Source organism: Trichogramma pretiosum, unplaced genomic scaffold (genome assembly GCF_000599845.2).
Source record: "Trichogramma pretiosum strain Unisexual culture from Peru unplaced genomic scaffold, Tpre_2.0 scaffold6, whole genome shotgun sequence".
Lineage (NCBI taxonomy): Eukaryota > Metazoa > Arthropoda > Insecta > Hymenoptera > Trichogrammatidae > Trichogramma > Trichogramma pretiosum.
Genome location: NW_019641678.1, coordinates 2,438,662 through 2,461,580, shown reverse-complemented (window position 1 = coordinate 2,461,580; position 22,919 = coordinate 2,438,662). Strand labels below are relative to the sequence as shown.

Sequence of the window (22,919 nt, the reverse complement as noted above, 5' to 3'; positions counted from 1 at the left end):
AAAAGATGACTTTCGATCGTTAGTTGCGATCGTTGGCGCAGCTATATAAGTGCACTCGACGTGCCTGCATTCGGTCGCATATATATATGTGCACTACACGAGATATAATAACTGCGGACGGATTGCCTCGCTAAGAGCTGCAAAGCTTATTTTACTCGAGTTTCTTTGAAAACGACATTTTTCATTTTTCTCGCTCCTCGCTGAGCGTGTCGCTTTACGCGCGTAAACGTCGATGAAATTGACAATCTAGCCCCGTGAAAATGACTCGTGTATATTTCTCTACGTAAAAGTACGTTTGCAATCGTCTCCCCGAGAGTCTAATTGCACCTACACGCGTACGAATGCACATCTGTCAGTGGCTCGTCTCTGGCTCTATACGCTTTTCCGCCTCGTTGGCTTTTCTCACCTATGGCACACAGCACAGCACTGCACTACATAATACGTTCCATATACGCACTTTATTTGCGCGCAATAGCTCGAGATACTGCAAGTACATACCGTTAGGCAATTGCGCGCACCACAACAACGTTGGCAATCCGCGTTCGCGGCTGCCGTAACGCATCCTTAGGAAATGTTATGAGTTCAACGTACAGAGCGACGAATTACCACGTGCATCTACGAATATCCGCACTTGGGGGGGTGTGACGCAATTGATCGATGCGTTGTCTTTTGACTTTATACGCCGTTTATAATTTGGCGAGGCGCGCGCGTGACGTGTCTAGATGTGAAAGTAAACATGTCATACTTTGTTATCCTCTGAATCACGTGTCAAACGCGATCGTGATTTTCCACGACAAAAAACCCAAGCAGGAAATCTTCGACGTATTTCTCAAACGATTCAGGGAGCAAATTTTCAAGTTCCACGCTGGTCGGGGCGATTCTTTATCGCATGCGCGGCATGCAGCTACCGCGCAAAGCTGCACTGCAACAATGCATTCTTTCTCCGAGACGGTAGCGAATTAGGCACACCTTTATTACAAAGAACGATTGCAAATGTGTAAGGCGTCATCGAATTTGTTCCTTCACCTTTCCGTGGTTGTTGTTGTTGTTTTTTTTTTTTTTTTTCGTTTGACTTTTTGACTGGGCTATGTCATGACAATCGTTCGTATCGCCTTCCCCCGCCTGTCTTGGATCGTGCAGTTTTGCTTCTTTGTTTTTGTTTCTATTTCGCGCAATGCAATTCCTTTCTCGAAGCAAATATATACTTTTGCTCGTAAGCTATTGCATTACAGTCTCAAGCCTTTTTTTTATCTCATGTCATGCTGTGCTACGTACGACTCGACGTCTCAGTTCGTTGCGCGTCATTAGCAATACTCCAGCGCACGTGTGAAATTTGCTTCATTTTTATCCATAGATTTTGTTTTGGATACCGATCAGAGATCGGAAACGATTCGAGACATCTAAATGGATAGCGAAATATTAAGAGTTTGTCTAAGTAGCGGCATTGTTCGACTGTTAAACATGTTCTCTTATTGGAGCGAGGCGATGATTGAAAAACGATGAGCCGATTAAATTACCGATACGATGCCTACACGCATCGAGTAATGTAACAAGAGATGTGCATCGTCCCGCATGGTTTCGATGTACAAAATCTCAACTTGCATTGGATCGATTTTTTCTCTCACTCTTTTACAATTTCCGCAAAATTTTCATTAAATGGTTTTGTATCGATTGAAAAATAAATTAATCATCTGCTTTTTTAATCTTTTCTTGTACCGATAAAATTGTCCGACAATTTTTGAGTTTCACAAAAGGGAACTTGAAGAATGAAGGTTATCGAAAGCGGCAAGATTCGCTTGATCTCGATGCAGCAGTCGTAGTAGCAGCGCTAGTGATAAATTTTCTATAATATACCGATGTGTCGACTCGAGAAATCAATCAAACGATTGGAAACTCATACATAGGTATATCTATATACGTGTAGAGCAGAGTTAATGCAGTAGCAGCAGCAGTAGCAGATCTGCGAAGATCGGCAAGATTCTAGGAAAAAGAGAAAGGGGTTGTCCGCGTGCTCATGTGTGTGTACGAGCTGTAGGTGAGCAGATATCGCTCGCGCACATATTATGAGAGTGGCGCGGAGTGAAAGAGGATAAAACGAGGAGGACAAGTTAAAGAATTCGGGCCAAGAGGCGTTTGACACACTTTTCAGCTTCTCTCTTGTGCTGCTGCTGGCTGCGTGCAGCCGCGTAAACGTGCATTGTACACACAGGCGTACACACGGTTTGCGCGTGTGCGCACATACATATATGCAGTATGCACATGCTGTGCACGGCTCAATGAAAGGCACGTTTTCCGCGCTATATGGCGCGCGTCAAGAAAGTGTCGATGGTTCGAGCGAGCGAGCACGAGTAATCCATCGAGTGCGCCAAAGAAGTTTGTCGAGTGATTCGACAAAGAAGGGATGATATCGGTGGCCCGATTTTTCCTACTTGGAGTGCGCTGGATTCGAAGCTGTGTAGCTGGTATCGGTAAACGAGTTCTTTCTTCCGAGCCCCGTGCTCATCGTGGACCATCGGAATTACACAACAATCTCCCGGTCGACGCGTCAAAGTCTTTCTCTCTCGAGCTCTGTAAATCCATCTAATCCGTTTACGGTAGTACGTATATCGGCAGCGGCTGTAATGCTAGCAGTAACTCGTCATTATCATTTCTCTGCGGGCCGTTGCTCGGGCCCCGGCAAAAGGAACAATGATGAACGAGCCAAACCGCAGCACCAGTTCGTTGCTGCTGCTGTTGTTGTGCACTTGTAGCTACAGGCAGTCATCATAGAATACGCGAGGTATATTACTGAGAAAGAAGCCTCGTACTGCTGCCGATGCTACACTCGCGAGCGAGTTTAGCGCCCAACGGTATATAGATTTCCGGTTGATCGATCTTTCCTTCGCAAGTACATACGCCTTCGTACTACACTGCAAATCGAAAGCTCCAGCGCTCGCGAGAATCACTGTACGCATGGCGTGTGTGTTATAAATATATAAACTCGGCATTATATACAGAAACAGGCATAGTAGCACAACAAGCCTATTCTTTCTCTTTTGGTTCTCATCAACGATCGAGAATCGGTGCGCAGTAATGAGCTTGGTCAGGTCTTTTTCATAGCAGACTACTGGCTATGAATCAGCGCAGCTCGTATACAAAGTACAACTGCACTTTCGTACCAACAGGAAATTAATTTTACGCGAAAATTTGGACGATCGACGATCTCCGAATTAATACGTTAATATCAAGTACGTATGTCGGAGCTAGAGTGAAGGATAATTATTGCAACGAGCAGCAGCCGTTCGGGCGACTTATTACACCTAGTATCAATGGTAAACTGCTCGTAGTTACAATGGCGCAATGTCACCGTACCCGCATATACGCTTTTTGAAAATTAGTGGTGCGCCTTATCTGCGACTTGCAACCTTGCCTCGTGAGCTCCGGTCTTGTAATGCACAACTTTATCGCATATTTGGACGCCAATTTCATTGATTGTTCACCACCTTGCTGTTTGGTAGACCAATTTGCAAGCTGTAAACTTTTCAAATGATCACATTACCTAAAAAAGTTGAAGTCGACCAAACAAAAAGGAGTCCCTAATAATTTAATTTAAAAAAGTTGAAATTTGTGTAATGTTACAGGAAAAGAAAAATTAGCCATCGAATAAAGTTATAAGCAGCTCAGCAAGTGCTACAGGCAACTACGCGCGCACCATTATTTATAAGGAATATTAGCGCGAGGTGTAGAGTTCCATTTTCGCGCGATGATGATTACGACGCGATCGCGTGTGTGTATATATATATGAGAGTAGGATCTGCTGCATGTGTAACAATGACTTTTGTTCTGGTTCAACGAGTGTGTAGGTATGTGTGTACGCGACGAGCGGAACAATACCACCTGTCGCGGTTGCTCGTATGACTATAACATATAAGCCGCTCGCTGCATCGCGGCGCACTAGTCGCGACGTCTACCTCACGCTTTCGCGTGTGTATTATACACCTGTGTGTGTAGTAAAACTTTTATAATATCTAACTCGTCGAGCGACTTTCTCGCAGTGCCAACTTTTTTCCACTTTTTTTTGCCTTCGCATCAAAATGAGAGAGATGATAAAAAATGTTCAACGATTTCAGATCTGTTGAAAAATCAAATGTAGGCTAAATACGAGCCTAGCGGATGTTTTGATCATCCACTGAGCGTGATAGTGAATGTTTTAGTTTTACTACTACTACTAATACTATAATAAATTAACTGATGCTTTCTGCTGCGGGCGAAGAATTTTTCGAGTCCATATACCGACAAGGTTAATTGAAAAGTCACAAATTACTGATAAAGTTTTTAAATTTTTTAACTGTAGCCCGTGCTGTGTAGGGAATAAAGAGGATATTTTCTGTTTTTGCCACTGTCGCATGTCGTAGCTGAGACGTCGAAACATTGATTTTGGTTTCCATTCATCCGACAATGTTATCTTATCGCATTGCAGCTGATGTATGCGTGTATCGTTGAACTTCGTACCCGATGCATTCTCGCGCGCATGATGCATCCTTGCAGTTGACAGCTTAGGATGTACACATCAGTCTCGCGAATGTTGTCAATTCGTGCTACTCATAAGCGTGCGGCAATGCGACATATTTTTCGATTAAAAACAGACTCGCGTTTACGATCTAACACGTGAGCTTTGTGAAAAATGTTTCTCCGCTTGGTGCACAACGATGCCTCGTAATCGCTCTCTTTGCTCTCAAGATTACGTGAATCTGTTATTGGATAGATGTCATTACAAAATACACACGAGCAGCGTAACGCTTTTCTTCGCATTTCGATATAATAAGCTACCGTCGTTTTATTGTTTTATTGTATTTACGATCGATTATTGTGTATGTAAGTTAATTACGAAAAAACTTTCTCGCAGACCTACAAAGTACGATGTAAAAGTGTACAATATATTGTACAACGTATTATGTATTTACTTTAATTTATACTTCCAAAAAAAGGTTATAATTGAAAATGATCGACTGATCAAGGATTCTTAAGCACTGTCTACAGAAAATCCATCTTGAATCATCTTCTTTAAAGTGTTAAACTCACAAGCCCCGAAGACGAAGAAAATAATTCGCACAACGTCGAGTTCGAGTATACAGACATATGCCCTTAATACGAACGTCAGGTGCGTACATACGAACGGAGGAAGGGCAGACAGTCGGTGCAGAGCTACATCAGTCGCTTTTATACTTGTATCTGCAATATATGTACGGTCTGTAGGGGAGCCATATACGTAATAAAGCTTCACCCGCTCAGTCACTGTTTCACATTCTGCTGCATCGTCGTCGTTACGCGTCCGCAGCTCCCCTCGAACTTCGCATCATACACGTTGTGTACATGCGCCAAAGCGCCTAGCGTATTATATACGTGAATATCGCGTTCCGCCACGTGCTCCCTGCTATGTAATATACTTATATATATACTACAATTCGCAAATACAGGCCAATGCGTGTCGCGTATGGTAATATATTTTTCGAAATTTAACCGAAGCACCACTGCAATGTAGTAAAAGAATTAAATGTGCCTTTACAAGACGCCATTAATCGGAGCGAAAGCGACGTGGGAAAGAAATTGGCACTGGCTAAGTGAAATTCCAATGCGTCGTTTAATAGTTTTCATGCAGTGATCAAATCGATTTTACCGATTTTCCAAAAAAATAAAGTCCCAAACGCCTGGGCAAGCATGCGGTGCTCGTACGACAGTGATAGCGACTGAAAAAGCTGCAGCTTTAATCAACCTCGAGAAATTTTAAATGGGCCGACGAGGATATCAGGCTTTGCCGCTTGCAGTAAGTTTTTCCAGAAACATAATTTCCGATTAATAATCCAGCAGCAGCAGCAGCAGCAAGTTTATACCTATCAGCTTGATGATAATGATGATGATGAGGACGATCGCGTGCTGCGCAGCGTGTACATAGCTGCAAAAGAAGAAGTAGCTTGAGCGAGGCGTCGGCCAGTGTAAAAGCGCATATTCTCTCTCTCTTGCGCTCAGTGCAGTGCACAGAAGCGACGACGCGCGCCGAGGAGAGCTGCTCGCGGCTTTGAGTAAACGAGAGAAAGAGAGAAGAGAGCAAAGCGGTCAATGGCTCGAAAGACGAGCGAAGGCATCAGGTTCAAGGAAAACACCATCGGTCTATATATACGTACACAGCTAAGAATCGCCGCTGCCGCCCGTTGCTGCCGCCGCCGCTTGCTGCTGCTGCTGCTGCTGCTGGTGCTGCTGGTGTGGAGCGAATGAGATATATACGCCGTGTAGTACACTCAGCTATGCGGCGCAGTACTGCAATATGTTAGCCGGTATCCCTTTATTTTCCAAAAAATCAACTATACCAGTGCAGCCGCGCACACGCGTAGCAGTCACACACACTGCACGAGCTGCCCGTGCATAGACGAGCAGGCAGCTACAGCCAACCAGAATGAGAGATAAAATACACGATGTATGAACGCGCGTGCATCAAGAGGAGATTGAGACTTGCTGCAATTAGTTCCTATAAAGATTGATTTTACTCACCTGTACCTATATAACGTATTTCTGTTTGTGTATACATCAGTACCATAAATGTACTCGGCTCGAGTTATCATAAATCGTTTCTATAGCCTCTCTATCGAGATATGCTCGTCGCCGTATCGTTGCGAACGTCAGGTCCATTTTTTAACTTATCAAAAGTTCACAAAGATTTGAATGACTGGAACGAATCTGGTAAATGATTCTGGATCGAGATAAATAAAACTACACTCTCTTCCGAACGTTTAATTTTGTTAGCTATAAAAGTAAAAAGCGATGGAAATAAAATTGATAAATAGCGGATTGGATCGCCAAATATAATACGCATAGATGGTGCACGTAAGAAATTTGAGCATAGGTCACCTATCACGTATTACACACGTGCTTTCACTATTCTTGAAATTGCAAGTGCATATCTGATATACGGATAAATTTTCTGTATACGTGTAGGCGCGATCTCGAATAAGAAGAAGTCACGATGGTGTTTGCGGCCAAGCGTGCAGCTATTCAGTTCAACTGTGCTATTCCAGCTTTATGCCTATGGTAGACGTCTAAACGCTCCGCTGAATGCAAAAATATAACTCTGCAGCAAAGACATTTGCGCAGTCGTTGGTCAAGGGGAAGTTTAATGACAGGCGCACTTTGAGCGCGAAAATTTGATCACGTGCCGCGTGCAAAGCAGCAAAATTGCAGTGTTCCCGGCCAAGACGGCCGTGAAGTAACACTTTCGTTTTAGAAATATGACTTTTTAAGTGAGATCTGCGCATAAAGTACTCGACTTGCGCGTCGAATCAGATGCGCGCGTTCTTATGCCGTCTTTTTCCACGACATCAGAATGATGAATTTTTTCTCGAAAAACGTATATCCTTGATGCATCGCAAAAGCTCTGAATAGGATATGCAAACAAAAAACTTGCTGCCAACAGCGAGCGGCTGCTCCCTTGGCTTTTGAACTTTTTTCATTCTGCTTCAAAAGTTCAAGTTTTTCTTCGGTATGAAAAATACGAAAGAAACGCAAACTCAAAAATACTTTGGATTGGGCGAGAGAAAAAAAAACAAAAAATAAGCTTCACGATAATGATTCAAAGAAGAAAAAAATAAACGCGAAGTATTTGCTCTATATTTCAAGAAAAATTGCCACCATAAAAGTAATAATCTTTGCAAAGTTGACCGCAGCATCCTCCAGTCCAATATTGGGCATGGCATGCATCCAAAGCACAAAGAGAAACTGGCGCACCTTCGTATTCGAACAATCGTAGCAGCCGTACGATAAACCAGTGACCCTAAATCCAATACTGCCAAATGAGGCGCATTGGATGTATTAATTTTTTCGATGTATCGAATGTCCCTTTTATATATTGTAACGCAATGAGGACGTGCAATCAATCTCCTCGAGTAGGAGGCGAGCAATAACCTCGTCTGTATGCCGTAGGTAAAGTCGAGAGCTGGATATATATATGAAAGCCTGGAGCCGCCAGCTGTATAACGCGCGCTCGTCTGTGTATGCGTGTGCGAGTTCACGCGCAGTCGCCAAGCGGGAAAGCGCACCTACTATCCCCAGCTTTCGGTGCAGAGAAACAGAGAAGAGTATCGACCCGAAGTTTCGTCCGTGTGCGCAGTACGTACATCGACACAACACACCGACGCACACCCACACTCGCATAAACGTAGGCGTCGCGTATAGCGCACGAAGCAAAGGGAGGCCAGCAACCCCCGGCCCTGATCTCCACTGACCCTGCCTCTGCTGGCGCCGCACACGCGCCTCTAGTCTATGCACCTATATATTATTTGCTTCAACTTTGCATCTTGTGTAGACACCTGCGCGCACTCGTTCAACATGTCAATCGTGTTCTTTACCTTTTCCTTTTTTTTTTTCGAGAAAAACAAAAAAGCCATTGAAGCTCGCGTGTCCCTCATGAATTAGTTCGAGTATCGCGTCTGGGGTTCGCTTCATCTCGACGTTTACGTTATTTAAGTCGTGGCTTTTCATATTGCTGGTCGGCCAGCCTACACCCGAGAGCAAGGTGAATGTCGGTTATTAGGGGATGTTTGTCTGGGAAAAAGCTGCCACGTCAGATGGCTCAAGATGAAGTACATGCATCCAAGCAAATAGGGAGAGACGAGCAGGTAGTAAGGCGAAGCTTCTGCCACTTGCCTCACTGCACTGCTGCTGCTGCTGATTTTTTATCAAGGGCTAGAGAGAAAAGACGTCGTTTTATTCCAGACGCGTGTATAGCTATATATACACACATTGTAACGGCAGCTTTTTGCAATAAAATGAAACGGTATCATCGCGACAACATACACACACACACACACACATGCACACAACAGCAAACATACACCAGTGTGTATATAGCATGTGAAAATGCAGCTCGTGTGCAAGCACTACTCCATCGTATACATATGCACGCGTGTATGCTAATGAAGAGAAGCCGCAAAGACAGTTACAAGATGAAAAAACACGAGTAAAGTCTGCATGTGTGTGTGTAGCGTGTCGTGTGTCGAATCTCTGCGCCGGCTCTTGAGAATAGTTCGGAGAAAATGGAAGCTACTTTAAGTCGCGAGCTGTTAACATCGACCGCGAGAGAAAAGGCAAGTTGGAACCTATGCGCTCCATGTCCATGAATATGTCTGTTTGGTTTGATAATACTTTGTTGCTCGTTAAACAACATCAACTGGCAGCAGCAGCTTATAAAGAAACCGCGAGTAATTTTACATCGAGAATTTGAAAAAAGAGCGAGTTCTTTTGCTGCGCTCGCCTTTTGAAAGGAAATCCCCGTGTGCAGTATGCACAGCTGTAGTAGCTCAATAACGGCACGTCCGACGACGAATGTGGCCCTCGTGGCATGCCTCTAATATTCTGCCACCGACGAAAATTGCACGCAGAATTAATGCGCAAAGTTGAAGAAACGATCGAACAAACAAAGCGGACGCATGCAAGAATATAGTTTACGGCGAGAGAGAAGGATATGGAAAAAAGGGCTGGGTGGGAAACACACCCTCTCTCACACATACATATAGGGCCGAGCAACACATAGACACGCGCCAGTGGCAGTGGAAGCGCCGTTGCCGACCTAGAGACAAGGGAGCAACGAGTATAGCGAGCGAGGCTGATGGCCGGTGACGTGTGGCGCGCGCAACCCCCGTTCGGTCGTGCAGCTCAGCTCGAAAGACGACCGAGACGACGACGACGAGTTTGCCCGAGCAAAAAAGACACCGGCACCCACGTATACAGTAGGCAACCCTCGAGCGAGGCAACGATCGAACTAGCGAAAAATATAGCGACAACCAGACGCGCCTTTTGTGCGCGCGAGTGTGTGTGTGTCTGTTGAATAAGCGCCTCGTCGGTGTATCGTGTCCATAAAGTAAAAAGGAGTAAATGCATAGATACTAACCGGTTTGGCAATGTCGCGCTGCTCGACATGTCACTCGGTGCCAGGTCCTCGGCCCGTCTAGTTGCGCACACGAACACCAAGTATTAGGTCGAAGCAGCCGTAGCACGAGTCACTCGTATACGCAATAGAGCCAAAGAGCGCAGCGTCATAAGGGCGAGACGCAGCCCCTGTCCCCGGCTAAAACTGCCCCCCCCCGAATTCGAATTCAAATTTTGTCAAAGGCAGTTGTCACTGGAGTCGCACTGACTTGGGTAACTGCACGCACACACTGACACACACGGAAACGAGCTCGAAGCCCACTGGACTCGATCGACACGAGCGCATCAAGAGAAATTGGAGTCGGCTCCGATAAAAATCATCGGCGATTCGCAGAGGCAAATATTACGTGATAGGTGCGTTTATACGTATACGGCTGGGAGTAGCGTGGCGCCGTCGTAGCGACTGACTAACTGACTGCGCGCGCGGCTGGATACTGCGGCGAGCCGAACGACGAGCCGAGCGAGCGGCTGCGGCGCTGGATTCCCCGATACGAGCGGCGCTCACGGCGCAAGCGGTGAAAGAGCAATTCGCCAACTTTTGCAGCGCCTCTATACAGTACGCATATATCTACATGGCTACCTACTACCTACACACATATATACTTATACATGGCCGATTCTCTGTGAAATCGAATGGCCAAAAAATTTTTTTTTCTGCAAATATGAAAAACTTGCTGTTCCCGATGTCAGAAATGTCCCCAAATTTTATTAGAATTTTTGGGACCATCTATCACTCTTTTTCAGGGGCCCGAAGTTGGCCATTTTAGGGTTTTTTTGAAATTCATGAAAAATCACAAATATTAAAATAATTCCTGGATTAAAGTAGAATGATTCAAAAGTAAAAGTGCCCAGCAACTTTTTTGTTGGAAATTGTCCAAATTTTCAGAAAAAAAATATGCCAAAGTGATTGGAGCCACCCAAAGAGAGCATAGTGGGAAAACATTAAAAAAAAAACATAAAACAAGAAATCTACTCGAGTTCGAACCGGACTTTCATTTCCTAAACTATGTAAAAAGCTTCCCAAAGATGTCAACTAATGCCTGATAAAGTTTTGTAATGGGTCTTAAAGTTTAACGCAATGTAGACAACAATGTGTGGCGAAAAACATGCAAAAAAGGCCTGAAAATGGCTGTTTTTGGTGATTTTAGGCATTTTGGGCCTATTTTTGACCTTTTTTGCATGTTTTTCGCCACACATTGTTGTCTACATTGCGTTAAACTTTAAGACCCATTACAAAACTTTATCAGGCAGTAGTTGACATCTTTGGGAAGCTTTTTACATAGTTTAGGAAATGAAAGTCCGGTTCGAACTCGATTAGATTTCATCATTTATGTCCCTTTGGCAGTTTTTTTGCTTTACACTTACCTAGATTGTTCCAATCACTTTGGCATATTTTTTTTCTGAAAATTTGGACAATTTCCAACAAAAAAGTTGCTGGGCACTTTTACTTTTGAATCATTCTACTTTAATCCAGGAATTATTTTAATATTTGTGATTTTTCATGAATTTCAAAAAAACCCTAAAATGGCCAACTTCGGGCCCCTGAAAAAGAGTGATAGATGGTCCCAAAAATTCTAATAAAATTTGGGGACATTTCTGACATCGGGAACAGCAAGTTTTTCATATTTGCAGAAAAAAAATTTTTTTGGCCATTCGATTTCACAGAGAATCGGCCACATATATACGAACTCGGAGAGAGGGCAATGCGGCCAAACTATACGTATACATAACGTGCTCTTCCATCTATACACCCATGTGCAAGCGCATATGGCCATAAATGATGCTCTTGCATCTCGTCTGCATATGTATTATGTACATGTGCGCTAATGCCATTTTTGTTTTACCGCACGTTCTTTGCTTTAATGCAATATACCCGTTCACATCTGTGTGAATTTTAATAACGCTCAAAGTATTCGGCTTCGAAGCTCCGAAATTCGCAAATATAGCAGGTCTAACGTGTCCATTCGACTTTTTGATCGATTCCGTATGTGCGAACCTCGGCTCTTATACTGCAAGCTCCAACTAGCCAAAGTTCAAATGCGACTCTTGAGCTTTTATTTCCTCCTTCTCTCGGCTGATTAAAAACTCGACAGCTCAAAAGTGTTAAAATCGCGGCTTCGCCAATATCAGAAGGTGTAGGAAAAAGATATCTTTGGATCAATAGGCCAATGACTCCCGGCTGCAACTAGCTGAATGGCCCAATCTGTGCAATACATTCAATATTGCTGCCACGACGATTAGAAAAGTAAACGATCCTCGCGGGACTACAGAGCGATCTCGGGGGTAGATCGCCCGAGGCTTGACTCGAGCCTAAAACAAGGCAAATTTTTGCGGTTTTTATAAATCTGCAATGAGCACTATTGCCAACTTTTTTTGCAACGCACATTGCATGAAAAATCTTAAGGCTCAGAGTATAACAGCTGCAGAAGATGAGAAAGTCTTGCATAACGTAATACTATATTCGCTGCTGCTTATGAGTGAAAACGCAGTGAAAAACGCTATCAAAAAAACCTTTTTATAAAATGCCGTGAAAAAAAACACACCTCATCGAAAACACATCTCGTCGAATCACGATTTAACGAATCACGTCGAAAATATCTTGGTCTTTCAAAGAGGTGTGTTTTTCTTTCATGGTATTTCGTTAAGGTGAGTTTTTACTCATAAGCAGCGGAGATATAATGTTGATAGTTGACTTGGAGCTGCATACGTGCACTTATCTAGGCTTTCAACTCTTTATGTGTTATACGGATTTCGAGCTCCCATTCACGTCGATGGTCAGTTCAGCAGACACAATAGCGATTGGGACCCTCATGTTGTATTTATTTTCTTTTTACGAGTAGTGACAGTGATATCAATGATTTAAATTAACAAAATTTTATGTTTTGAGCTTGATTCTGACATTGGCGCTTTTGGGTGGTTTTGAAACAAAGCTTACATTACTCCGATTGCTTGAAAAGGTCTTCTTTGACTGATGTGACTTTTAATTAATTTCTTATAATTTCATAAAACGTACTAGAGAGCCTCAGTTACACATCTTAATATTTTCTATTAAAATCGCTCAAGATTTCAATAATTGATAATCACTTTATGATTTGATCGCATATGGGTTTCAGAATACTTTTTTGTACGGGAGACTTTGTTCAACCCAACCCCTTTGTTTATTTCCCAATAACGAGTAAATTTTCTAAATTTTAAATTAAGCTATTTTTCTTCCAACAAACTTCGTGCGGACTGCGTGTAAGGTGGCTGTCCAAGTAGATACCAAGATATTTCACCTCGCAGACTCGCATTTCACGATCTACAATTAAGAAGCTGCTGAAAAATGTCGCAATCGCTATCCAGTCTTGTCCTTCCAAAATCAAGAAGCTTGATTACGTGTACATACATAAAGCAGAATGTAACTTAACAGCTCTACTTGCATTTTGATGTTGGAGCAGCTCGCATAAAGTCACGGAAAGCGTGTCATCGCACTTGGCGCGAGCGACTCCCGTATACATCCACCTGCACACGAGTGCACCGACTGCGCCGAGCTAAACTGCATCCTTTCGCCCGTATGTATACACTTCGCATATAAAAGGAATGCCACATAGCAGTTTGCGTTCGCCTCATCTCCACGCGGAGAAAACCTTGAGATGCAGCGAATCATTATATCCATATAGACGGCTGATGCTGCTGCTGCTGTTGTTGTTGTTGTTGCTGCTGTTGTTGCTGCTGCTGCTGATGCTGCTGCACTGAACTGCAGTTGTTACGAGACTGCTGTGCAGTGCAGCCGATCTGCTGCAAAGACAGAATAATGATATTGCGCCGCCAAGCGAGAGGAAGAGATTTTTCCTTTCCGCGAAGAGATGAATTGAGATTTATATACGAGGAGCGACGTTGGCTCGTCCAATTGCTGTTGCAGCTACTACGTGCAATTATTGCGCAGAGCTCGGACGATCACGCAGTCCACTGTATCCCGAAAGGAAAGCCACCGATATCGCCTTATACATACTACGCATAGTCGACGTGCTTTTGTAAATTACTTATTATGCGTACAGCCTTCCTTTTCGAATTTCCAATCGCCGTTCGTCGCGCAGCTAACAATATCAAGCTGCCTCGAGAAAATTTTAAAACATAGTCAGTCTTATTCTTTGATGTTCTTTTGTCGACTCGCCTCATCATCTCTACGCGTCTCGCGGCCTTTTAATATACCTAACGCAAACTCTCTGCAGTATTCGTACCTACGCGGTTCGCCGAAAATTCCGGACTCTTACGATCAAAATTTTAAATTGCTCGCTTGATCGAGGATGAGTAAAAAATTTAATTCGTCAGCGTATCAACACGTGAGAGCTTTTCATTATGTTATTCTCATATTTCCTTACCTATTGTCGTTCGCGGGGATGAGTGTTTTCATCAACATCCTTGGTTGCCTTATTTTTTTCTTCCACGAAATGAAGAATAATATCTATCCAGGTAGGAGTAATAAGATGCTATTTGATATGAAATTAAATATAAAATTATGAGACACTTTGTGTACGCAACACACTCAATCTAATCAAATGACTCTAATTAAGCTTATGCAAAATATAAGAGCTTAAAATTTAACTGACTGGCACCTGACAAAGTTTGCAGCTACATGAAAGCCAAACTTTCGAATCGCAAAAATGATCATATGCTCACGAGGGATATATTTCAGTTTTTTTCCTCTCAATACCTACAACAGCGTCAGCTTCGTAAACTATCCTGACTTTTTTATTATCTCCACTCGAGTTGGCGGATAGTCACAATTTATTTGACTTTACGACACGTGTGTAGCTCTCGAGCGTTCAGTAGTTTGACTCTTACGAAAATGCACCCAGCTCCATCTGGGTAATAACATTGCGAGCGAGGAAAATAGCTCACAAGAAAGGCGTGCTCGGCGATCGCATAAAACCAAATAGGCATGTGTACTCACTACTCTCGCACATATCCTTGAAAAACCTGTGAATGATAATCTGCAACATCGTAGAGCTGCAGCGCTATTGCATCTTTGCTCTCCACATACAATTCGACTTGTGTTGTTAATCGTAAAACGATTCCGAATGACTTGCTACCCATTCATTAACACTTGCAGCAACAGCAGAAAACAATACGTCTCACCGTGCGCATGTGCAATATTTTTGGGATTACGACTGGTTTTTGATTTATAAGTTTACTTGCGTGTCAAAGTACATGAAAAAAAAGCATAACTTTTTACAAACAAAATACGACGTGAAATTTCGTACAAACAATTGAAACGTACATATATTCTGATTTTATTGAGCTTACAATTTTAAAATTTCTCATACCGTCAAGAAAAAAGTGCGATTCTGTGTTGCGCTAGAGAAAAGAAAAATCTAAACAGATTGTTAATTATCGCATTCTGCACCTGGCTCGCGTTCTCAAGCTTCGCAACAACTTACTCGCTGCACTGCCGTTGCTGTCCGGGGGATAGGTGGCGAAGCTCGCCTCTTCTTACCTGTACACGACACTTGTTCTCTCTCGCTCTCTTTTTACTGCATCTTTTCTTGCTAACCAGCGAAAATTAGTCGCTTGAATATACGCTGACTCGACGAGTACTCAGCAGCGACGTCGACGTCGTGCTTTTCGAGCAAACTTTTTCAACTAACGACGGGGTCGAGGATGTAATTAGATCAAAGATACCTTTCTTTTGCTTACTTTCTCACCTTCGGCTACTGTAGCCTCTACACGTATCTTTTATTGAATTATTTTAGATACCAATACAAGGGTAAATCATTTTTTTTTGCTTTTTAGTTTTAGCCAAAATCCACCTTTCGGCGTTGGAGCAAATATATTTTTTTCATATTCTGAAGTAGTGCAGGTTCTATCGCTTACCGCTAAACTGCACTCGTTCAAGAGACGAACCAAAAAAAGCTTGATTTCTATTATGGCAAATCTGTTGCCGATGCACATTCTTGGACCCATTCCAAAGCCCAAATTCGTCGCTTCGATCGCCGTGATCTTCTTACCGAAGAAACGATCTGGATCGAACTTTTCTGGATCTTTGAAGTATTTTGGATCGCTGTGAATGGCTGCTACAGGTATCATAATCCCCATACCAGGTTGGATCTTAAATGGCTTCCGACCAGGCAGGGCTGGGGGCAATTCGAATTCCTTCGAACACACTCGATTTAGGAAAGCTACTGGATGTCTCCTTAAAGTTTCACTGAAAACTGCATCGAAATAAGGCAATTGATTGTTGATCATATCGTAGGTTGGTTTGCCGTCTGGTGTTTTCAACAAAGCATCGTTTATTTCCAATACGACCTGAAAATTTATTATTCAACTGACATCTCGAAATTTTTCAAATTCTTTGTTTACCTTCTGCTGAATATCTGGATTGAGGGCTAATTCATGAGCTATCAAACTGATCTGAGTACTCGTGGCGTCGAAGCCGGCCAAGAAAAATAGAAAAGCTTGAGCAGTCATCTCCAGCAAATCATAATTAGCTGCTTTGCCTTCACTTTCTGACTTGGACCTCGCTTCCATCATCAATTGCAACATATCTGGTCGGTAAATTCCTTGCTCCTCTCGGAGTTTGATAGATGAGCCGACGATATTGACGAAGAAATCCGTTAACTTTTTCGATATTATTCGCATACCCAGCATGCGAGTCAGTCGAGGGAAAAGCCCTTCGAGCATCAGCTTGAGCAGAACAACGCCCTACGCATCAGCTAGTATCAAAATTGCGTTCATAAAGTTAATTAAATTCAAGAGGCAATGGTTACCTGAAAAGTCGCTACAGCTTTGGCTTGTTTATAAAATTCGTTGTCTGGATCTTTCATGGTATCGAGTTCAATGCCAAAGGCGCAACTTGCTATGACGTCATTGGTGTACCGACCAACCATGTCTTTCAAGTCCAACTCCATACCATCAGTGTACTTAGTGCACAGCTGTGCAACGAATTTTTCTGCACAATTGTCCATCAGCTGGAACATCGTCTTCATTTTGCTGGACGTAAATGCTGGACTGAGCATCGTTCTCACCTCCTTCCATCGATCACCGTTCAAAAAATTCAAATTTTGCCCAAAAAGAGGGTCTACGTCTTCATCAACGAATTGTTTTCTGTCAGCAAAGTGATCGAAATTCTTAATCAGCACTGTTTTTACAAGATCTAGATCTTTGATGAAAACTGACGGAGTTGAAAAACTGTGAGCTCCGATGTACTTGGCGTCAGCATGGCTATTATAGATAAACTTTATCCATTCGTTGATGTGACGTTTTGGAATAAACAAGTACAATGTGCTACCGATGAAAGGCACTTCCCAAGGGCTCGGTATATCTAATTTTGAAAAATAAGTCAAATGTTTGTAAGCCTTCAAAATTATATAAGTGAAGGAGGCAACGAGAAGACATGTCCAAAGCCAAGATTCCATGATTCACTTGCCACAGTTATCGTTAGACTGACTTACTGATTCAGCGATCCTACTCGCGATGCCGCTAAAATGAATCTATTCACGTACATGACGAGATGTTAGCACGACAACTACGAGATGATTAAAGACTACTTATATGGAGCCGGTTAGCATTGACAGCTGCAAGTTGTGCTCTCCACTTGGCTATTTTAATACTCGAGATTGTGTGATTTTGTTTCCGCTGATAATTCGCTACCGGCCTTTATTCAATTACTGATGCTATCTGCTCAAAAGTTGCTATTATCTACTTAATGAGTTGTAGATTATTAGCGATTGATCGCCCCAGTAAATAATATTTAATTCTTGCAAATATTCACACTTTTCCAAGTCTATAATAAGATTTTAATATACGCAATCGAAAGCTTATTTTTTCCTTGTATAATGTAGAACTGCATGTCAAGGGACTTGCAGAATTCGTGTGATTATGTATGTATCAGACATTTTTATTTGTGAGTATTTTCAGCTCAATTATTCAGTTATGCATTCTATCGTCTCCGAGATGAGAGATTTTATTTTCGATTGAGATAAAGTTAAGTGAATTTTAAACCTTTTTCACTATTCCAGCTTTTTTTGACTTCATAAATCATATTAATTAATGGCGGCTGGTGATGGTTGATTAAATTATAATTTAAATCAAATCCTTGCCAATTGATTGCTAACAGTAAATGAAGTAATTTAATTTTTTGTACAAGTATTTCAGTTTAAAATAAACTTGTGAAATATTTCTTGTTTTACATTGATAAATTTTGAAATGTTAATATATTCTTTGATTTAATATTTACGATTCCGAAAAATAAAAATAAGATGTTTTCTTTCTTTTTTAATGTTACAGAATTATGAATTAATCGAAATTCACAATGAAGACAATAATGAAAAACAAAGTATAAAATATGATTCAAGATTTTAGGTTACGAATATGCTTATATCGTCGCCCCAGCGCAAAAAAAACACTAATAAACTCGAGAGGCAAACGCGTTCCTTAGTCCTACCCTTTTAACACAGGATGAAGGCACATTTTTGCCTCGCGAGTTTATTAGAGCGGTTTTGCGCGACTATATTATGTGATCAACTGAGCGCCGACTACCCTTTTAAGATGCAACAGCTTCAAAATAAGCAGCATTATATTTCATTTTTTATATTTAATATTAAATTTTTTATTACGTAAAATCAACATCTTTGTGAAAAAGTTTTGGCAATTATCTATTTTATAGGCATATACTCTGAAAAATAGGAAAAAACTGAAAATACTAATTTTTTCTCATCTTACATCTACGGTTGTCAATTTAATTCAATTACTACGGTATTACTATCTATTTTTGCTCTGTTAAAATACACTCAAATGGTTCGATTTAGTTTACTTTTCTATGAACATATACTTATTAGCTTTAATACAAATATGTATTTACGTCTGTGCTTGACCCGACGAGAATTGGCATCTGTTAAATGAAGATAAATTTTTCTTTTTATCGATTAATTATTTGAATTATTAGTTATCTCATAGAAAAATTTTATCTACTTCAGTTTAATTTTTTGTGATGAGAAAAATCATGTCAAGATAAGTTTGATGTTGTATTAATTAGTACTTATAAAAAGGCAAATATATATATCTTATGTGTTTATAATTTTTTTTTAAGTTTTCATACATAAGATTCAAGTTTAGTCATTTTTTTTTCAATCAGCATCAACTGCTATAATTACAATTATTTGGACTACAAAAATAAATGTCTTTATTCAATAACTTGTTACAAAGTACATTTAACTTGAGGATTCATCGGTGAATTGAGCGGACAGTCAAAAGCTTTGGCAAACGCCTCAGAATTCGATAGCGTCAATATGACCTTAAAGTCGTTCGGCGTATAGAGCCTCAGCTCGTGTTCATGTAGGTACTTGGGTGTCGCTGACTGGCAATATTTCTGCAACGTATAGGTAGTACGAAGAAAAAAAACATTAGCTTGGGTCTTCCTGTGTGTGTGAGTGTATGTATGCACGTTCGTAATTTTTGCAACACTGTTAAATTGGAGCTTTGAGACGGTCTCTCACGAATTCATATTATACTCACGAGCGCGAACGAGATGAAAAATATCTGATCGGCGTTAAAATCATCCATGTCTGGCAGTTTATCCACCGAGTCGTGTCTCGTGCTCTCCTGCTGGTAGGCCTGATAAGCTACGGTCAAGCCGATCCAGTCGTAAATGTTATCGTCAAGAGTCTGCGGACCTATCTGTAAAATTTCATCGAAAATGAAGCAATTAACAAAGGATCACTTAAAATAATCATTAAACCATAATACCGAATGATTGTTGTATTGCTCCAAAAAACAAGATGTCTTGGCTGCGTAACGCTTGGGTATCTCACCAAAGTAGCTTGACCAAGGTGTCACGTATTGGTTTGTATTCACTGCAAATTGTTTTGTTATAGCTAGTACTTGACCTTCAAATTCAATAATAATTACTCATACCTTCTTTTTCAATGGTCCTCGATATTAGACGAGCAACAGTAGGTGCCATGTAGCCGTAATTAATCGGCCTGATCAATTCAAGTTTTTAGTTTATTTATTAAAAGCGTGCATCTGTGCATATAATATGTGTCTACGGAGTTTGTCATACTTACAGAGGCAACGACGGGTGGATAAAAGGGACATTCAATTGATTGACCGTCATTACTGCCGAGAAGTATAATATTTTCGTTAATGATTATTCATAATTCAGGCGTGATAAAGCGTTAAGAATTTCTCGGACGTACCTAATGTGTTGAAAGAAGGATCGAAAATCGTTTTAGCCAACGTTGGACAGACTCTCAGACTAAAAAAAAATTAAAACAAACGACCCATGATTACAACTTAATTTCCAAATTATCATACGTCTACTCACTGCTTATGCGCGGATCGATGACGTCTCAGACGCTGTAAGTACTTGTTGGTCAGGTAGGCTCGCGCCAGGTGAACATTGTCGAAGTAACTTGTCGTCACTTCCAGCTGAAAAACCGAGTTGGCTTTTTATATTGATATCTGCTAATGGCAAAAAGTTAATGTATATACTCCGTCGTAAAAGTGCTCGATGTTTTCTCGCTTCGTGTAAAACGTAGGAACTCCAATGTTCCATTTGAGAGCTCGTAATTTTATCCTTGCTTCTTCCTTCAAATCGTCGTCAAGCCAATTCGAATGTTCGATGTCATCGAGCAATTCACTGCGCGTCTCGTCTGCTATATCTTCGGCCTGTGAAATAATGTTATATTACTACCCATTGATGGAGATCCAAATATTATTTTAACAGCTCTAGTAGATACCATTTTTTGAATTTCCTCCGAAAAATGTCTCTGTATAAATTCGTATTTGTAGCCAACTCCGGTCAATTCCTTCATACATATTTCCCACCTGATGAAAAGATGGATCATAAAAATGATTTATTTAAGACACTGGCAGAAAATTTATTCAATTTCGATGGCAACCTTTCCGTAATGTCACCAGCCTCTTCGTCGTCCTTGCTTGTCAATGCCTGCGTCAGCTCGCGCATTTCTTCTGTTGTAAACGGCAACGAGGTGGAAATAAATTTCCAATGTACGTAATTTACTAGAAAGCAATGCAATGATATATTTTGGTTGCTCTCAAACTCATTCGACAAATTTAGCGCAAAATTTACCAATGACTTTGTTGGGAGTATCGCCAAGCAAATCCGATATTTTACGCAAATAGCTGCTGGCATCGACGAGCAACTCCTCCGAAGGATCGATAATCACGTCTTCAAAATCTCTGAACAAATCTTTTAACGTCGCGAACCAGTCTATCTGATAAATTCACGACAGTTTTATTATGTAATATTAATTTTATAACGTATACAATAATCTTAACACAAGTGTTTCCATAATTAATTTTACCTTAGATGTTGCTTTCCACTTATTTTCTTGGTCGTAAATGTTTTGCAAACTTTCGATGCTCGTATAAAATCGCGTCGATTCCATGGCTTCGCTCTCCGACACCTTAATCTAAAATGAAAAATTGACTGTAGATTTTTTCAACAGTTTTTTGACTCATAAAACGTAAAGCCTGCGCGCGTCATTATAAAGTAAACCATAAACCTGATGCAATGCTTTTTCGAACGTTATGAGATCGCTGATATCCTTATTCACATCGTCTTCGAGCAAGAAGATATTCATTGAGCTCTCGAACGCCATTACAACGGTTTTAATAAACTCGGTGTATTTTTGCGTAGCCCTTACTTCGTCTTGATTCTTCAATAGTTTTTCGTAAAGACTGTCGCTTGGCTTAATCAACTGGAAAACGTTGGAAATCGAAAATAATTGAATTCGCTTTTAAAATTACCGTGATTGATACTGGCTCTAACATTAATAATATTCTTATTGTTGGTTCTTGGATCTTCTTCGACTCGAAAATCAAAAATTGAGGCTAAGCCTCGAAAAGACAAATAGTAGCTGTGGATACTCTGCCAGTCGTGATACTCATCGGTCCAGTCACTGCTGTTGACGAGCATAGGCCAGCCACCCAAGAAGTTGACTATCTCCTCCAACGGCCTGATTCCCGCCCCTTCGATTTTATCTACACGACAAGCAAAATTGATCGATCACTCGCACAACTATATTAGTCCGCAAAGTAGGCAAAATATTTAATTATTTCATTTAATGCTACTAGCCAATGTCCATGCAGGCTTGGTACCACCATTTTTCGAATTTCAACGGAGTCGAGTCACTTGGTGAGTCGTCTTCTTCCAGCATTTCTGCAATAATCAAATTATATCCGTAAGTAGAAAAATGTTAAAATTATTTCCAAAATAAGGCGAAATACCTCGAATTTCGAGCAGAGTTTTGGTATCCGTCATAACGTCGACGTTCCATACGTCATGAACATTGCTGGGCATTGGGTAATTAGTTTCCCAGCCTCCGCACACATAGCCATAAAAGTCATCGCATGGATTGAAACTCTTATTCATCAGCAAACTTATCATATTGGCTGCATAACAACGGTATTATTATAAGATTTCAAAACTTATACAGTGTATTTACGCACCCGCAGCCAAGCAATTGGAGTTATCACAGATCTTGGCATTTTGCTGACACGTCACCGAATTCGTTAAAAACCAGAGAACTAAAATAGTGCTACGGGAAAACATTTTAATTCTTTTGAGTTTCAAATCGAACTTTGACGCCATGTAAATGTATACCATTACCAAAGAATAAATTGAAATTAGCGCGAGCTTTCTATACTCACAAAAAAGTCATTTTTCCCATCATAGCAACATGGGACACCTGACAGTGCATACGAACCACTGATACTGCAATTTTTTTGAAAATCACTATTTGCTTATATACTATCGTTATGTGTAATTTTGCGTGATTGCTTGACGATATTGTATAGCAAAGGATTTTATATATTGTCTCGCGTGATATAAAATGCAGGACAATTTGATTTTTAATTTTTGGCTTGACCAACTAAAATTATTCAGATTTATTTAATTTAAGATAATATACAACGTCAATCATTTAAAAGCTTCGAACAATGATTTGAAAGTGAAAATATAT

The 22,919-nt window shown here is 41.1% G+C and overlaps 3 protein-coding genes across 4 annotated transcripts in view; all 3 read right to left on the bottom strand.

Moving 5' to 3' along the window:
- LOC106657790 (transcription factor stalky) overlaps positions 1-10,321 on the bottom strand; it is a 44,089-nt gene extending 33,768 nt beyond the window's left edge. Inside the window, exon 1 of the mRNA XM_023460849.1 lies at positions 9,917-10,321. The gene's annotated coding sequence lies outside the window, so the exon portion shown is untranslated. The remainder of the gene's footprint in view (positions 1-9,916) is intronic.
- Positions 10,322-15,620: 5,299 nt separating this feature from the next.
- LOC106657996 (cytochrome P450 9e2-like) lies at positions 15,621-17,387 on the bottom strand. Its single transcript, XM_014379754.2, has 3 exons — positions 16,701-17,387; positions 16,294-16,635; positions 15,621-16,239 (listed from the first exon to the last, which is right to left on the bottom strand). Exons 1-3 carry the CDS (start codon positions 17,346-17,348, stop codon positions 15,706-15,708), a joined length of 1,524 nt encoding a protein of 507 aa, XP_014235240.1. The 5' UTR covers positions 17,349-17,387; the 3' UTR covers positions 15,621-15,705.
- A 1,701-nt stretch (positions 17,388-19,088) lies between these two features.
- On the bottom strand, positions 19,089-22,711 carry LOC106657994 (endothelin-converting enzyme 1). 2 transcript variants are annotated; one of them, XM_014379752.1, is made up of 18 exons: positions 22,609-22,711; positions 22,408-22,496; positions 22,186-22,350; positions 22,034-22,117; positions 21,728-21,939; positions 21,462-21,656; positions 21,261-21,368; positions 21,026-21,170; positions 20,835-20,955; positions 20,673-20,760; positions 20,425-20,601; positions 20,258-20,361; positions 20,130-20,188; positions 19,998-20,049; positions 19,846-19,913; positions 19,678-19,784; positions 19,447-19,608; positions 19,089-19,300 (listed from the first exon to the last, which is right to left on the bottom strand). In XM_014379752.1, the coding sequence occupies exons 1-18, from the start codon at positions 22,656-22,658 to the stop codon at positions 19,130-19,132; spliced, it is 2,157 nt and encodes a 718-aa protein (XP_014235238.1). In that variant the 5' UTR covers positions 22,659-22,711; the 3' UTR covers positions 19,089-19,129. The 2 variants fall into 2 exon arrangements, with proteins under 2 accessions (XP_014235238.1, XP_014235239.1); XM_014379753.1 differs by having other exon boundaries at positions 22,568-22,655.
- Positions 22,712-22,919: the final 208 nt, after the last annotated feature.

Coding starts and splice junctions, on each gene's coding strand:
- LOC106657994 (XM_014379752.1), bottom strand. CDS start 22,658: ATGCACTGTCAGGTGTCCCATGTTGCTATGATGGGAAAAATGACTTTT. Junction 20,956..21,025: donor TACTCCCAACAAAGTCATTG/GTAAATTTTGCG, acceptor ATTGCTTTCTAG/TAAATTACGTACATTGGAAA. Junction 20,761..20,834: donor GCTGGTGACATTACGGAAAG/GTTGCCATCGAA, acceptor TCTTTTCATCAG/GTGGGAAATATGTATGAAGG.
- LOC106657996 (XM_014379754.2), bottom strand. CDS start 17,348: ATGGAATCTTGGCTTTGGACATGTCTTCTCGTTGCCTCCTTCACTTAT. Junction 16,636..16,700: donor AAGCTGTAGCGACTTTTCAG/GTAACCATTGCC, acceptor GCTGATGCGTAG/GGCGTTGTTCTGCTCAAGCT. Junction 16,240..16,293: donor ATCCAGATATTCAGCAGAAG/GTAAACAAAGAA, acceptor ATAAATTTTCAG/GTCGTATTGGAAATAAACGA.